We start from the raw sequence: 17,580 nt of genomic DNA, 5'->3' as shown, positions 1-17,580 counted from the left end.
ATCCAGGCGCACTGTAAGCGTCGAGCGCTTAAAGACGGACATTTAAATACCAACTCATTTAGAATACGGCCGAATTTAATGATCATTTAGAAGTAAACACTTTCTTCTGGTTGCTCTGTAGTGATGAGCTCTATGGACCCTAACACAGCGGCTAGCTAACTCCAAAATTTTCCCGACTGCCGCAAGTGCATAGAAGTCGTTGCTATGCAGTCCGGGAACCAGTACACCAACCACACACATACCGACCCATCGTGTTGTTACCTTTGTACCAAAACCCATGGAAATAATCGTAGACAGATATATCAGGGATATTTTTCTTACAGGAAACTCTTTGGACTGATACGAATATGGCCATATTCCAGCCAAATTTACCATTCATGATCTTCAGAGTCTCACAAGGTAAAGAAATGCACGTAGAATAAGAGGTAGAGGTAGATTGCTTTCTGGACGTTTATATAGGGCGAATTCGATAACACGGATTATTTCCTATGCGAATGGTTGGCGTTATGTCCACTTCTGCTCCAGATGAACAAATATTACTTTTGTCGATAAAATCGGTTTCAAGCTTATGTAAAGCTTTTGTTCATCTACGCCATTTTTTCCGATGTACAGATACATATGTATGTATGTATGCAACACCTGCTTAACAGCAGGTATTAAATACGAATACATACATTTGTATTGTAAACTCATTCTATAAACAACCACATTTTACTCTATATTCTTTATGCCGCTTTCACCTTATTATGATTGATAAGCACTATGTGATTACACTTCCAGTACCAACAAAGCATAAATTATTCTGGTGAACAACTAACTTAAATCAAAGAAACTAAGCTACTCAACATTAAGTGGTAGCTGACCTCTTCGCTGTTATTACTTAAAGCAAGCAGCACCCAGCTGTGTGCCCTCAAAACCAAAAGAAAATATAAAAAAAAAAACTTCAATGAAATCAGGGCATAAACACCAACAGAAGAAGCACAAGTGAAGGAGTCCATCCGACGACGACACAAGCGCTAAAGAACTTAGTTGCCCACAACACGCAAACAACTGTTGAATCTGCTCTAGACATGTTAGCGGGACGCTAGCGAATAGCCGTCATAATCATTACAGCTGCGTTGATTAGGCGCTGTGTTTGCGTGCCACGAATCAAGGTTAGGCAGGACAGTAAATTCGAGGTGTTGCTTCCCCAGGTGGGTGACCAAGCATACATACATACATACATATGAAGGAAAGCTAAAACTTCAACAATATACTACATTGTATGTATTGTAGTAAAAGTTAAATAACTACTAAAGGGTGCCAAGTTTAGCAATTTTGAGTAAAAGCACGGTGCCGCGTTGAGTTCCAAACAAGGTGTGTATTAAAATTAGTTCCACTGGGTTGGCACGCGGCGAGGCGAACATATTCGATTTAACGATTATTTTCCCCCAACAAATTTTGTGCTCAATATAAGACAATATTTAGCGCCAGCTTATTTAGTTTATGTACTTAAATATATACATATAAAGTATATATACACACATATACAACTTTTGTATTCCTTTGATATTAACAAGAGCGACAATTTTACGCGCACCTATCGCAATACATATTTGATTTAATTAAAAATAATAAATTGGCTATAAATGCGTGAGCGAGTAACAGAGATGAACTTAAATGAATAGATGTAGATATCTACATGTTTATGTGCTAGGTATGTATGTACAAGCATGCATGCATACATATGTATGTACGAGAGAGTTAATACCGCCGAAGAATTTGCGGTATGTCACTCATACGCCATGGCAGGCAAATTACAGCATAATAAAATGACAGCAAATTTTTGGCGTAAATGAATTGATGGGCGGAAAATGAATGTGGTTTCGTTGTCAGCGGGAAGTGGTATTATGACTAAGAGTAAATATTCTTGGCAAAGAAATGGGCATCGATTTTTTGAATACTTATTTGAAAAATGGATATTGAAATTGAAGCAATCAATTACGCAAGTAGGGGTCAAATTGAGTAAAATTGTGTTTTTAGTTTTTCTCTCTGCGCTTTAAATCGCTTTTAAGGTTCAGAATTATGAGTATTTCTAAAAATTGCACTGTAGGGACACAACAAAAAGACGAGACACTTAAACTCAATTACTAGTCGTATATTGCGGGTCTGTACACCATTTTACTTAATCTGGTAATTTTCCTAAGATATTTTGATTTTAAGTTTGCATAGCGAATGAAGAAAAAAACAAACTTTAACCTGGAAAATGTCACTCATACGCAATGTACGAGTATTTACCTGTACGGCCGTGTACGTTATGGCGTATGAGTAACATTATTTCCTGCTCCGGTTTCATTCCTATTCTTTTTGCAAATGGGATGTAGGGCTGGAGAGTTGAAACTCATATGGTGCTAGTTGCGCTGTCATCAACGATACTCATCCTGGTCACATGCAAGCTGACAAAAGATGCACAAATATACCATACTAATTTTTTCGATTTTCTTGGACCCTAAAACTAATATAAAACTATTTTCGTTTATTTAATATACAATTCCCCAGTTTATGGGGCAACGGCTCAAATATTTCCTAAGAAGTCGTTATTGGTAACATTAATGCCATTTTTATACATATAGGTATAGTTAGTGTGACCACTTTTCCAAAAACTCATTTACGTACACAAAAGATTGTAGCAACACAAAATTTTTAAGAAAAATTTTGGAAACGATTTTATTGCTGTTTATTAGTCGTTATCCAAACACATTTTTGACGTACAAACTTCAGCATATTTATTTGCGAATTGAAAAATATTTAAGTACATACATACATACATCCAAAGCTGAAATAATGCAATTGCTGCTAAATTAGAAAAGTGTCGGCCTATGTAATCAATTCATTGATCTTGAGTAGTTTTTCTGAACGCGTATTTTCCGTCTGATGCAATTTCTTTCAGCATTTGAGGCTGCTTCTTTACGAATTCGAAAAATTCCGTACAAGTCATTTTAATGTGTTACCGAACCAACAAAAGATTTCGCAGTGTCTCGATATTCAGTTGTGATTTCTCATCGCTCCAAATCTGATTGATCAAAGAAAATACGCGTTCAATACGCCCACTTTTAATTTTTGTTTTATCTCAACGGCCGCTATACGGCACTTATGCCTCAAAACGAGTCTACGATACGAATGAGTTTAATATACAAAGACTCAAATGAGTTAGTTGAATGAACTGACTCCATAAAGTGAGTTGGAGTCATTGAGTCAACTCGTATAAATTTGCTGAGTTACCCACCCTTAACGGACACAAGAAAAACACAAATAAGGTATTCAGCAGACAGCGTTGCCAGTGTTGGGGATTTTATCGTCATTTTGACGATTTTTTAATGAGGTGTTTACACATTCCATCAACTGATTCATTATAATATTTTTAGTTTTTATTAGTCAAAATTTGCATGTTCGTATGTATGTTGGGCGCTCCTATCGATAAAACTTACGTACAACAATATTTCTTCGATTCAATTTACGTACATTTTCGTGATTTTGTGGTTAGCTTCGGTACACGGTACATGGCTACAAATTTACTTTCTGTACGTTCATTTACGTACAGTTGGCCACACTAGGTATAGTACATACGTACATATAAAATTTAATACAAAATATAACCATATAATTTAGTTAAGCTACACTTAACAACAAAAGTCTCCATACACAATTTATTTTTTAAGTACTCACAATATATTGATAGCTACTATTTGTTTGTTATTATTTTATAAAAAAAAAAAATTTATAATGCTTAAGACAAAATCATATAAACCCTGTTTTTAAGCTTTATACAAAACACAGAAAAAAATCAACGATTTTTCATCAAAATTTTCGACCTTTTAATCGGATAAAAAAAAAAAATTAAAAAAGTGGTAAAGAAGCTCACTTTGAAATAGGGATGCTATTGATATGACCGATACTGTACATACGTAAATATGCCTATTTAACACTGAGCACTCGAAATGTGAAGTTATGCAGTGATTTTTTAATTTCCAATATTTTTAATTTTAAATATTTTTCGTTAAGTTCTCGTTTAAGCATGGCTCTTCTTTCACAAACCATTTAAATTTGTTGCAAACTTGGTAGCACTCTAAAAACTGTCTTCAAATTTCAAACCTTTTAATCAGAGTTTTTTATTTATAAATATTTCGGGTATTCAGTTTTGAGGCCTATAAAATTTTCGTGTATTAAAAAGGAGAATACCTTTAAGAGCGTGCGTAAAAAGAGATATAAAAAATTAACCCGATCAATTATACTCAAATTTAATGCGCTATAGAACTGCATACTTATAAACTCTGATTTAAAATATAAGCCAGAGTCAGCTCAGAACAAGTTCAAAAGTTCTGCAGAATGTGACAATTGTCAGTAATATTAGAAGGACGATTTTCGAGGATGTGGTAGTGTATGAATTGGTCCGAAACATATGATTTTCTCAAAGCTAAAAATTGGAAATTTTAAAGGATATTCAAGGATATAATTTTAAAGGGACATTTTAATACCAATTCGTCCTTGCGTACAAAAAAAGTTAATCCTTTTAAATTCTTCAACATTTTCCTCTTCTTTTATCTATATTGCTATCCTACATTGCACCGAATTTTTTTAATAAATTTCAATTAGTCATGTCTTTAAATTTTCAAAGTCATTTGGAAAAATTTCCCGACGCCGTCAAACAAAAAACCGAAAACGCAGTTTTACTACATTTGGCCCCTAGTTTTACGTCCAAATCGCGAAATTGTGACTCGGCGCTGCTTGTCCAACAGAGTGAGCATTAGGGTATTCGATTTCAAAAACGGTTTTCGAGTTATTAGAAAAATTGCAATTTGAAAAAAAATCGGTTCCTAATTCTGAAATGAAGACAAAACCGGATAAAACGTAGTAGATATTTACAAACATATATATTTTGATATTGTATAGGCGCCATCAGGTAATCAAATCAAATCAGTGGCTGTGTATTCTTAAAAAAAGAAAATGCAGACTCCCCATTTGGTTTTGGAAAATTTCAACGTTAATTGATACTTTGATTGTATTTTGTATTTAAGTGTTTATTTTTCTATGTTTACGCTATTAAACTTTTGCATTTGCATGCTTACACAATTGTTTATATCTATTCATGTACACACATATGCAGATACATATATATTTACTGCACTACTTACGTTCTTCTCTGCCAGCGACGTACGTTTTTTAAACCGCAAGTAAACATTTTATTTTTAATCTACAGTACAGCTTTCAAATTGATTTTAGCTATGTATTTAGAATTCGTTAGAAACTTTGAAAACCCAGCTCGTATCCGCAAATAATCATATGAAATGATAATCACAAGGTGTCATAAGCATTCACGTCCTCGTAACAATGTAAGTTCTGAATATAACGGTTGCAATATATTTATTAGATCAACAAAAACCAAATTTTTCGAGCCATCATACAAGCTACGATGTTAAGCCTCCACTAAAAACTTTATAACAATAAAAGAGGGCTGCAAGGCACTCCAAAATTCGGTGTGGTACGGTTTAGTTTTTTTAAGCAGTTTAAATGTATATATGTACATATGTGTACTACTACTTTTTTATTATACAACTATTCCAGTTACACAATCTCTAAAACGCAGCTGCTTTTTTTAACGATGTCACTTTCATTGATCAGATTATTTCTCTAAATTATATTCACTACATAAGTAGCCTCATATCAAACGCTCTCAATTAAGCCACAAGACTAATTGTAATTTTTGGTATTAATTTTCCTTTTCTTTTCTTCTTTTTTCGACTATTTTCCTTTTCCCCAACAGCTTCACGCAAACAGCAATCACTTACTGGCTGGTCAGCTGTCGGAGCTATCATTGAACAGATAATTGATAAAAGTGCAACTCATACAACGCATTCGAGGAGAGTTTAACAGCACTAATTACATACTTGCATATATTTCAGTTTCAGTTATAAAAGAATTTAAATAGCAGTGGCTAGAGGTCCATGATCACTTCTGATAACAACTGAAGATCGCTGTTAAATTACTGTTAAGGGGTAGGCACTTACTCAGCTGTAATATCGCTGTTAATTATTGAAAAGCTTTGGTAGTCTGTAGAATGGTTTGTGTCTTCACTGAGGAAAAGCATTTGATGCGCATAACATCTATATGTATTTGTATATGTACCAGTGAAAGAAAAGTACATTCAGCACAGTCAGCATCTGAAATTTGCAGAATGATTTATGATCAGTACTAGAGGTGTTTTTAGTAAACAAATTGGTACCTATTTCTACAAAATTTTCTCTTTTATTGGTCGTTCAATAGTTACAAAAGAGTTTATTCAAAATTCACAAATATCCCAAACAGAACTCCATAAGCAACTGCAAAACTGTTGCAGCACTGGGCATGCCTTCTCTAAAGACTCATTATTTCTCAAGTTTCAAAAATTTACAATAGTTCAAAGCCTAATATGTAGATTAAGTCATTCCAGTCGGGAATGTAATTTCTTTTCCTTTCTTGCTGAAATAAAGCCCAATTATTCCCCCATGCGCGACTCAAAACCAAACACCACAAAATCTAAGCGATGTCCTGACCGAATTCTTGATATAGCACAGTTTCTTGGATAATTGAGAAAAGCAAACACCGCCAAATGGATGCCTGTTCCTAATAACATATGTACATTATCGCTTAGAGTGAAAAGTTGCTAGTTTGAAAAAGACTTCTTACAGTCATTTTCTTCAAGTATTTCGCAAAATTTTGAATACAACATTTTTGGTGTTTAAAACAAAGCAAAAATCGATACCAATCAAAAAGTTTTTAAAAATTTCCTATTTTTTTGGTCTTACTGGATTTTCTATGCCTCCTTTGGACTCAGCAAATTTGCTGTTCATTGAATATGAACTAGAAAAAATAAAACAAATTCCCCAATACTTTTCAAAACGATGCAACTTTAATTTATCTTTCTTCCTTCACCAATATATGTGTTTTCATAAAAAGTCTCTAGGTCCATAACTTTTCAATCTAAGTATGTATGATATTTTAATGGTTGCGTGCGTGGTTAGTCGAGTGCGGGGTGACAGACATAAGAGAAACACACAGGGGGGAGGTGTCCATTTGGATGGGAACGTTGAGGAAAAGAAGAAGGTGGTTAGATACCCAGAACCGACAAAATCTGGCGGGGATCAGCGCATCGGATCACAACTTCGGGGTGGTCTTACCCTCCAGTGGATTGACCATCCATTGCGTTGATGGCGAGTTGTTGTCCCAGGCAAACAACGTCAATAATATTTGGATTCGAAGCTGATATGGAGTGCTGCCAACTATTTTCGAGTAAAAAATCCAGATTTTTATAAAAATCCGCTGGGAAAAAAGCAAAATTCCACAAAACAAAAGCTGAAAAATAAATAGGTAAAATTCTAAGCAATTCATTTGAAACACTACTTGAAATTAAAATTAATCTTTAAATAATAAAGTTTGGATGTTGTTGTTGTCATTGTGAAGGGTGCAGATTCTAAAGGGGGTCCGTCCATAGGGATAGAGGCTTTAGTTGAGTGGGGTTTAGTGGGCATGTGAAGAGATGTCTCGAGTCGCAGGGTGTCTCACCGCATGCCGGCAACACATTGGGCACATCTACATCAAATCTGCTCAATTATGAGTTCAACCTGATGTGGTCCGAGTTTTCCGAGACAGACGAAGTTTTTTCTCGTTAACGTCGGGTGGTTGTGTGCCCAAAACGTCATTCATATGTCGGGAGTCTATGAAACTTGAGACCGACTCCCTGTGAAAGCCGTTCAAGACCTGCCCATATGCTTTCGGGTCCAGAGGTTGCTTTATGAACATCTGGACTTCGTCCATCAGTTCGTATAGATTCCTTTTGACGTGCCTTGGCTCCACTACAATCAAGCGTCTGTTTGGGTCCCCACGTCGGTGACTGCCTACTAAAAATTGGTTGCTGAGAATTGTGTTCTACTTCCTAATGGGGGAACGTTTGCGCCTCGTTCTCGAGGTAGGGTTGCCAGACGTACTGCTTTTGGGAGTAAACGTACTCCTTTTTATTGCAATGCACTCCCTTGTACTCCCAAAAAAAAGATCTGGAAATGTACTCCTTTATTAGCTTTGTACTTCTTTTTTACTCCTTTTTCCAACTATTAATATTTTATCAAATACAGGGTGTAAAATAATATCTGTTGCACAGTTTTTTTTTTTTAATGAATTAACCACTTCAATTTTATTAATTTGTTTTTAAATTTAACCTTCATTTGGGTTTACCTGGGGGTTTGGGAGAAAAGCGCAAGTCTTCGTCGGTTACTTTATTATATATCTTCTGTAACCATAGGCTAATTTCCCCCATTTGGGTCCTTTATACTCCGTCTTCTGTCCAACATAAGGCCTCATACTCAGCAATCGAAAAGACTCGAAACTGGTGACTAGGAGGGCATTCATTCGACCAACCCTATACAGGTTTTTTTTCCTTATCTCCCAAAGCTGGCAAATGCAAATCAGGATTAAAATTTTAAAACCAATTAATAAAATTAAAGTAAAATATTTGCAAAATTAACAAAAAAAAAACACAAAATCTATAAAGAAACTTTTATTTTTCAAAAAACCTGTGCGATAGTTATTATTTTACGCGCTGTACTTTGCCATTCATATTGTGGCAAACACTACTTAGTAAGCAAAGTTAAGTGAGATAGTGAAAAGGTGTAAGCATGGCCTTAGGTGCAGAGCGCTCGGGTATAAAAATCAGAAAAATATTACATTAATTACAGCGTGGCGACGAATAACTGTTACCCAGATTTTTTTGAGAAATAAAAGGGTCCTTTATAGATTTTGCGAAAAAAGTATTTTATTGTTAATTTTCCACATATTTTACTTCAGTTGTATTAATTAGTTTTTAAATTTTAACCCTTATTTACATTTGCCAGCAGTGTAAACTTTGAGAGAAAAGTTCATTTGGCGCGCATGCCTTCGTCGGTTAATTTAATCCATATCTTCTGTAACCATAAGGTAATTTTCTTCATTTTTAGTCCCTTATACTCCTCCTTTTGTCCAACATAAGGCCTCGTACTCAAAAATCGAATAGACTCGGAATTGGTGACTAGGACGGCCATTCATTCGACCAGCCTTATACAGTTTTTTCTTTTTTTGTATTTTTTTTTATACAAAGCCTAAGAAAAAATACACCTGAAAAAGACTTGCGTGCCAAATGAACTTTTCTCTCAAAGTTTAAACTGCTGGTAAATGTAAATAAGAATTAAAATTTAATAACTAATTAATACAACTAAAGTAAAATCTGTGGAAAATTAAAAATAAAATACTTTTTTCGCTAAATCTATAAAGGACCCTTTAATTTTTCAAAAAAACTGGGGTAACAGTTATTCGTCGCCACGCTGTATAAGGCTTAAATTAAAAAAACGGCCATACATTCAGGAAGAGTCTAGAATTCTTTTGTAGTTTTTAGTTAGTTTTAGTTTTAAAACCGAATTCTACGCAAAAATACTGTGGACGCAAGTGGAAATTGTGACTTTTGGCAATTTTTCTAAGCGGTCCCTGGGGAACCATAGGGGCCCTAGGTGGTCGGGAGTAACATTTTTGTCAATTGCGGTTCATGCCCTCTCCAAAACGGTCGGTCTCTTTAACAACCGTCCCTATTGGAAAGCCAACCCATAGAGTTATTTATTTTTCACATTTATTGTTGCTTTGAAAAAGATTTCTAAGATATCTTTGTTGGTTTGTACCTAAATAATGGTAATTTGTAACAATAAATTGCACAAAAAATTTAAAAAAAAATTTTACTCTTTTTTGATGTCATGTACTGATTTTTTTCTATCGAAAATATAAATGTACTCCTTTCTCCGTTTCAAAATCTGGCAACCCTACCTGGAGGGAATTTTTGTCCACATCAGAAGACATTCGGTTGCTCTCCGGAGTGCCGTATTTTGGGTTGTCTGCAGCTTCATCCACTGCGTCCTACTAGTCCCCGGACACCACACGGGCGCTGCGTAATTTTTAACCGTCCTGCCAATTGCGACTTGAGGACCTTTTTGCGGTTATTATTGTTGCGGGCTTTATTGACAATTGCGGTTGTGTGGACGAGAAGATGAGCAGACTGTCAAATATGTGTGAATATGGTTGTCACGCTCGTCAACTAGAACAGTCGATTCATCAGTAAACACATCCGGCTGGAATGAAGTGGGCTGCAACAGCAATGACAACCCTGGGAAACTTACGCTCACCTACGTGAACGTCAGTTGGTGTGGGGAGGGCAGAGAACATCCGTGAAGTCGTTTCAATCAGCTTAGAAAAGTAAATATAGGTTCGTTGTTCCGCGACAGCGAAGTCGGCAGGTTTATCAATCGAGATTACTATGGGCGGATGGTCTGATGCCAAGGTTAGCATAAGTCACCGCGTTATGCTGTTTATCAGATCAGCGGTTACGAGCAGGCGAGCTGCAGCAATTGTGCGTCGTCGTTCATTCTGCAGAATACAGCTGGGATGGCGTAGCTTTGTTTTCACCAAGTTTATCTAACTGAATAAAGTTCCAAGTCTGCATAAGGCCAAGGTAGTGAAAGTAAATAAATAAGGTGCAAATTCCGCCAGGTCGGAAAACAATTTGTTGCCACCTGCATCCGTATAAGTTTGATATTCTGCCCAAAATTACATTGCATTACTTATATCTTTCCATTTTACAAAATTTATTCTGTTATACAGCCTTATCATACATTTTCATTCCGTGTGAATTCATTCACATTTCGCCCATGCAGTTCACCAATTGTATTTTCAATATTCAAATCATTTTCACATTTTCGTATACCGTATTCAACGGTGAAATAACTGTGATTCCCAGTCTCCTGAAGAGAAATACAGTTTTTCGATCGAAAAATATTGATTTTCAAGAATTCTATACCATTTCTACGAAAAGTTGTTTTTTTTTATATAAAATACAAGGTAAAATTTTGAACGCTTTGGGCGACCTCTAAATATATTTTTGATTTCAAAATAAAATAACAGCGGTATATTTTTTCGGTGTAGAACATTCCTAGGGGGTGGTAGCATTAAAACTTCGACTTTACTTATTTTTGTACCACGGCAATGTGCAGACATCACCGCCATCCGAGAAATCTTAACTGTTCGAGCTTTAGTCTGTTGGAAAGCCTTGAACAAAAGTAGCAATCGAAAAATAAACGATAGGGTGCAGGAACTGTGAACAGCACACCACAAGAAGAATTGAAAGTGATCCTTTGCTTAAAGCCACCACAAGTCTTCATAACTGCTGCAGCTGCAGTATGGGCTTTTACATCAAAATTGTGGAGGTAGGTAAATGTGTAGGTAGGTAAAAATGTATGAGCAGGCGGGCATACTGAGTTAACTTAAAAGACGGCATCATAACGGCATCAATAACAACTAAGTTTAGAGTTGAAGAAAACGGCACATCACGTTTGCTTTTCATTAATATATGGTCAGTTTGATCAGTCAGTGGTTTCTGTGCTAAAAATTTTCTTTGTCAGAAAGACATATTAAGGGCACGTCTTCAATAGCAGCTTGAAGTTGAGAGTACCCTTCTTTTTCTTTTTTGGCACTACAACCATTTGTCGGTTTGGGCCGAGACCAAAAACGATAACTAGCTGCCTCTCCCCTTTGCGGATTTACCCGAGTTCTTCATCCCCAGTGCACACAAATCCTTTTGTACGTGGTCGTTCCATTGTAGGCAAGTCGAGGGATCTTTTCACTAAGGTAAGGAGGTAATTTTTTTTCAGTGATGGCCCCTTCATTCGACACAAATTAGGTAACCGGCCCAGGGGCTAAATCTGGAGAATATTCTGGCTATGTGAGTAATTCTTAACCTAATTCATGCAATTTTTCCTTTGCGACTGCCCACGCGCTCGTATGGATCTGTCTACACTTTGTATGAAAAACTGGCGCAATTTTATTTATTTAGTACCAAATAAGACGACAAAAAAAGAAGAGTATTTAATAACTCGCCTGACCTTTGTCAAAGATACAACGCTAAGATGCAATACATTGGGTATGACCATAAATACCCTAAATACGTACGCCATATTCGTTTAAGTCTTTTTAAAATCGCCTAAATAACTCCACTGCCACTCTCCACCACAAAGCGGTTAAAAGTCATAAAAGAGATAAAGGCGCACAAAATCGTACCATAAAAAGAAAAGATAGTTTAGCACGCAATCAACTGTTGAATATATTGCGTAATGGGTGTGTACGCGCCGGACATTTTGATTGTGTCACCCTAACCCAGAGTATAAATACTTAGGCTAAAGCCATTATTACATTTCTGCTTTGTCCTATAAATGAGTACAGTAAATACATACATATGCATGTATGTACACACATCTTTTCCCAATTGCCAACTTTTGATAAGTACATATATATATATATATATATATGCGGTCAGTTGGTCATGTCGCAGCACAAAACAAAAACTAAAAGTATGTCAAAGGAAGTTCGCGAATCGTAAGCTGAAAAATACATACATATACCACTAACTATTGCGAGCTAGATTTTAGTACGTTTGGCTTAAAACTGAAAAAAAAATTAACGCATTTATTTCGATGTTTTGTGGGTTTGTATGTTGATACCGTTAACGAGTGTACAATCTGAGGAGATATACTATACGTGTATATGCAATATGTATAAACTAGGCAGTACCTCCTTGCTTCGCAGCGCCTGATAAGAACTTTTGCGTTGGCCAATACAAAAATTGCGTTGAAAAGCAAAAACGGTTTGTAAAGTAAAAACTCTTAGTTTAGGTTAAACGACTACAGAGTAGAACCGTCCTCCCATATACGCTAAGAATAGTAACGCTGTGATACCGCATGGAATACTAATCCCTTTCAATGCCATGGGCTTTATTTATGGTCTCATTTCCACCTGTGAGATCTCTGCCAACCATGCGTAACCTTCTTTCATGATCTCGCAACTACAGCATTGGTCGGATGCGTCATGTAAGCCAATAATAGTTCTAATAAGGAAACTGAAGAGCACAGATGTGCATTTCAGAGGGTGGAAAATTTGTCTGTACATTGGTTAAGTGAGTCGTGTGACCAGAATATCGTTCAAATGAATCCACTGATGGTCATCTGCAATAACGACACAATTCAAAAAATATAAACTCTTACTACTGTTAAGAACCTCATGTCTCGAATCCTTGTCTAATCAATTCCATTGACAACACCTCGCCTGCTGTAATAAACAGCAGGGGGGTAAACAATACCCCCGTAGCCTGGATAAACTGCATGCTCAGTACCGGAAAGGTGTAAATACATGCCTGTACGAATAATGTCGTTGTGGACGGAACAACGAGGTACAGTTTTATCTCCAATACTATGGAATATTGTTGCCGACGGACCGCTTTTATAGCTAATAAATATTGGGTTAACTTGGCAGGGGTACGCTGAAGATATCGTAATAATATGCAGGGGAAAATTTCAAAGCACCCTGTGTCATAGAATCCAGCTAGGGCTGAATGTAACAAAAAAAAAAGTATGTGCTATGGTGGGGCTGAATGTAAATCCAGAAAATACCACCATTGTACTGTTATCAAGGAAATATTTACTTAATATGTAATCTGAAAACTATAAGGCCAGATAGCACCAATATTATACACCAAAAGAAGTTTAATTTCTAGGGATAATACTAGGCCAAAAACTACTCTGGAAAGCACACGTAGATGAAACTTCGAAGAAAGCTGTACGAACCTTTATGACGTGTAAGTCCATGGCAGCTAAGAGCTGAAGATGCGATGGATCTATACAGCCATAGTACGACCCAGTATTGCTAAAGGAGGGAACATCTGGGTCGAAGAACTGAACAACTTTGGGAAATCAAAGCGCTCACCAAGATACAAAGGCTGGCATGCATATAAATACATAACTGGCGCCATGAAAACTTGTCCAACCGCATCCTTGGAAGTTCTTTTAGATCTAACCTCCCTTTATATTCACATATAGACTCAGGCAAACAGAGCCCTACCGAGGATGACTAGTACCAATATCAGGGCAGCAGATTTTTTTAGTCGTAAGCAGATTGATATACTTTCGAAGAAGTGCCCTGAAATAGCAATACCATACATCCACAGATCAGATTTACAAAGAGGTTTAACAAACAAATCCAAGACATATCGGATGAAACAAAACATGATGACCTGGTACACTGATTTCTTATTGACTGAAGATGGTACTTGGATAAGTGTACTCGGAACCTTTCGTAAAGCACAGGTTCATTTTCCAGGCGGAATCATATGCTATAGAAAGATGCGTGGGCTTTAATATTGAGTGAAACTACCGCAAACAGACCATTGCAATCTTGATTGGCAGCCAAGCGGCTATTAAAGTCCTCAAATCTGAGCAGGTAACATCTAAACTGTTGCTTGAGTACCTTGATAAGCTCAATATTCTTGATCTGGCCAACCGGGCTTGAGTACCCTGGATTCTGAGACATATTGGTATTGAATAAAACGAGATTGCTGTTAAAATTACGAAGAAAGGAGCATCAACCCATTTCGTCGGCCCAGAGTCCCTCTGCCCAGGCCCGGCTGAAGGAAAAGCTCAGAGAAATCGCTACTGGGACAATTTACCAGATCTAGAGCAGTGCTAAATACTTTTTAGGATCATATAGCCAAAAAGACTACAGGCTGAACTATAACCTGACATAAACTGGCAATTTATTCACAGGAGCGATGCAGACTTTGCTTTACTGATAACGAAACTGCACAGCACATCTTGGAAAGCTGTCCTGCACTGACGCCAAAATCAAAAGACACCCGTGGACGTAGTGAAATCCCATGATATAGACTCCATACTACAAAACACAATGGGCCAAATACAGAAAAATTGAGTCTCTAATGTACAATAGGAGCCAAAAGAAAGAAAAGAATTAAAAAAAATAGTTTTTTGGTTCACAAGGACGAATATGTATAGAAAAGCACTTTATTTATTCTATTTTCTTTACCTAATAAAGTTACAAGGACGTAGTGGTATGTATAGTAGTCCTTAACACATAATTTTTTCAAAAATAAATATTGCAAATTTTCAAGGATATTCAAAGAAAAATTTTAAAAGGACATTTTCAAAACCAGCGTTATCCAGCAAAGAATGTTATACATTTTATTTTGTTTTTTTTTTGCCTAATAAATTTTATTAAACAGTTAGCCTGAGTCCATTTTATTTGAAGAATTATTTTATTGTGGCAGAATTTTCTATTTAGTTTGATACCCATATTGTTGTTCTACGTTGTACAGAATATTTTTTTGCAAAATTTTGGACTCAATCATATGTTTGAAATTTCCAAGTCCTTTTAAAACAAAATCCTGATGTCACAGAGAAAGTTTAATAGCTCATTTCCACCAAAAACTTAACTAAAGTTAAGAGCTGAGCTAAGTTCCAATAATTCGAACAAGCAGTGATTGGCAAAGTTTATTTCTTACTTTTTGCTGTTTTACTTTCTTTTGTTCTAATTAATATGAGCAACTACACTCTCCTTTATTCAATAGGCATAAAGTACAGTTAAGGCTTGGTGGAAATGAACTATTACTATACTTGGTCCACAGTTTACCGATTATAGTTTTTTTTTTTAAATTTACTGTCGCAAGGTTTAATTCAAAAATGAAAGCTTTATTAATGCGACTAGCGCACCAATGGCACGGAAATGAAAGTAAATACATATTTTGGTGTGATAGATAAAATTGACCCAATTATATGATTAGCTTGAGGAAGTAGCATCCTAATGTAATTATTTACATAAACTGATGTACAAATGTGGGTGGGCATATGTAGTATATATATGTATGTGCATTAGGGTGGTCCTTAAAAAATCATATGAACGATTTTTTTCACCCTCACCCCGTCAATCGGTAACACCACTGTCATAGATATCACATATAAATTTTGGTCCCGATTGTAGACGGTTAAGGAGTGTCGCACAGGAGGCCAAGTTCAGATTCCTCTATGGAGACTCAAAATATTAAAATATTTTTTTCTATCTAATACCCAAAATCGATACTACCATAGTCGAAGATATCAAAGTTATCTGAACTTTGACCCCTGTGCGACACGCCTTAACCGACTTCAGTCGGTGCCAAAATTTATATGTGATATCTACGACTATAGTAGCATCGACGTAGGGGTTGAGGCTGAGGAAATTTGCTCCCTACATTTAACGACCGCCCTAATGTGCATACAAGGTATGATGTATGTATGAAGCATCCATTTAAAGCAAATTATCGGACTACGATTTGTTTTTGTGATATGGTTATACGTATGCGCGTATCTACGATTACGATTTAACTAATAAATGAGCAATGTTCACAGTTTTCCAAAATGCCTTTGACTTTATACAGCTATCAGCGCTAATCTCGTGGTGTTACAGTGACACTTCACAGGTTCATATTGTCTCAAGGCAGTCGCATTTAATTAAATTTAAGAGCACTTGTGCTTGAGTGGTTAAAGTACATTAGCTGTGTTGTATAAAAATATGCAAATGTCAAAAAGCATGCATGTTCATTTGTAGCTTTGACCGCATATCTCTTGCTTATCCGTGCGAAATTCCACACTAAAGAGAAGCTACCTTAATTCGGCTCAGGAAATGAATGGTTACCAAGTTGCTGGACTAAATTCTTAAATAAATAAGCAACGTCAAATTCTTTAAGTACATGGATGAGTACTTAAGTGAATGCTAAGTTTGCTCTTATGTACGTGCCAAGGAAACCGCGCGCATATATATGTGTACGCGCGTCGTATGTGTAGATATGTACTTGCTAGAAATTTAAATGGATTTGACAACTGCCACTTAAAAAAAAATTATTTTCACTTATGTACATGCGGGTACGTTTATATGTATGTATGTGGAAAGTTTTCCTACGAAAATTCCGTGTTGTTTTATAATGTCTTATCAAAAAAGTAATCGTTTGCATTGCAATCTTTGAACAAAAACTAAGGAGAGAGCAAAATCTTGCTACATTTTAGTATAAACCAAAGCATAAATTTTTTCCGACTTAAAAAAAGGCGTATGTTATTAATTCGTCGGAAATTTTTAATTATTTCGATTACACGATACCGCACCACGTCCACCTTTTTCGATACTTCTCTCTTATCGGAGAGGTGGTACCTCAAGGGTGTTCCTGAACTAATTTGGTTTAGTTCCGATCAATGGACCATGAAGAAACTAACGGTGCTCTTACCGCTTTTTATAAGGGCATTGTGGTCGGTGTTTTTTTTTTTGCTTAAAAATTTCTTGTATTTCATTGCATTTAATTTGTTCTTTAATTTTATTTTATTTCCTTAGTAAAAAGTTTTTTCTTTTGCTGATATTTTCGTTTTTATTTCTCCCCTTTTGTACACACATTCATTTTAGTTTTCTTACTGTTCAATTATTCTCCCCCCAACTGTCACTGTCTTCTTTTATTAGCTTCAAGTAGATAATTGATTATTTCCACTTACTTTTCTTCATCCGGTGGCGGTGGCATATCATTTGTTGTTGGTGTCCCCGGTGGCGTTTTTTCGACTTCCATCATAGCCAGCGGTGCTTCTGGTGGTGGCAGTGGACTTACAGAATTCGTATCCATACTACAGCAAGGAATTTTGA

At 36.1% G+C, this 17,580-nt stretch overlaps 1 protein-coding gene across 2 annotated transcripts in view; it reads right to left on the bottom strand.

The window, feature by feature from the left end:
• Positions 1-17,580, bottom strand: part of LOC118742464 (probable ascorbate-specific transmembrane electron transporter 2) — a 122,982-nt gene that overhangs the window by 66,567 nt on the left and 38,835 nt on the right. Inside the window, exon 4 of one of the 2 annotated variants that reach the window (XM_036474553.1) lies at positions 17,436-17,575. In XM_036474553.1, coding sequence (XP_036330446.1) covers positions 17,436-17,560 — 125 coding nt within the window. In that variant the 5' untranslated portion in view covers positions 17,561-17,575. Of the gene's footprint in view, positions 1-5,171; positions 5,234-17,435; positions 17,576-17,580 lie in introns of those variants that run through there. The other variant, XM_036474557.1, reaches the window with a different exon arrangement.

This window comes from Rhagoletis pomonella, unplaced genomic scaffold, assembly GCF_013731165.1.
Source record: "Rhagoletis pomonella isolate Grant_MI unplaced genomic scaffold, Rhpom_1.0 Rhpom_scaffold_00007, whole genome shotgun sequence".
Classification (NCBI taxonomy): domain Eukaryota; kingdom Metazoa; phylum Arthropoda; class Insecta; order Diptera; family Tephritidae; genus Rhagoletis; species Rhagoletis pomonella.
Note: the sequence above shows the minus strand (reverse complement) of the source record. Positions and strands in the feature narration are given on the sequence as shown.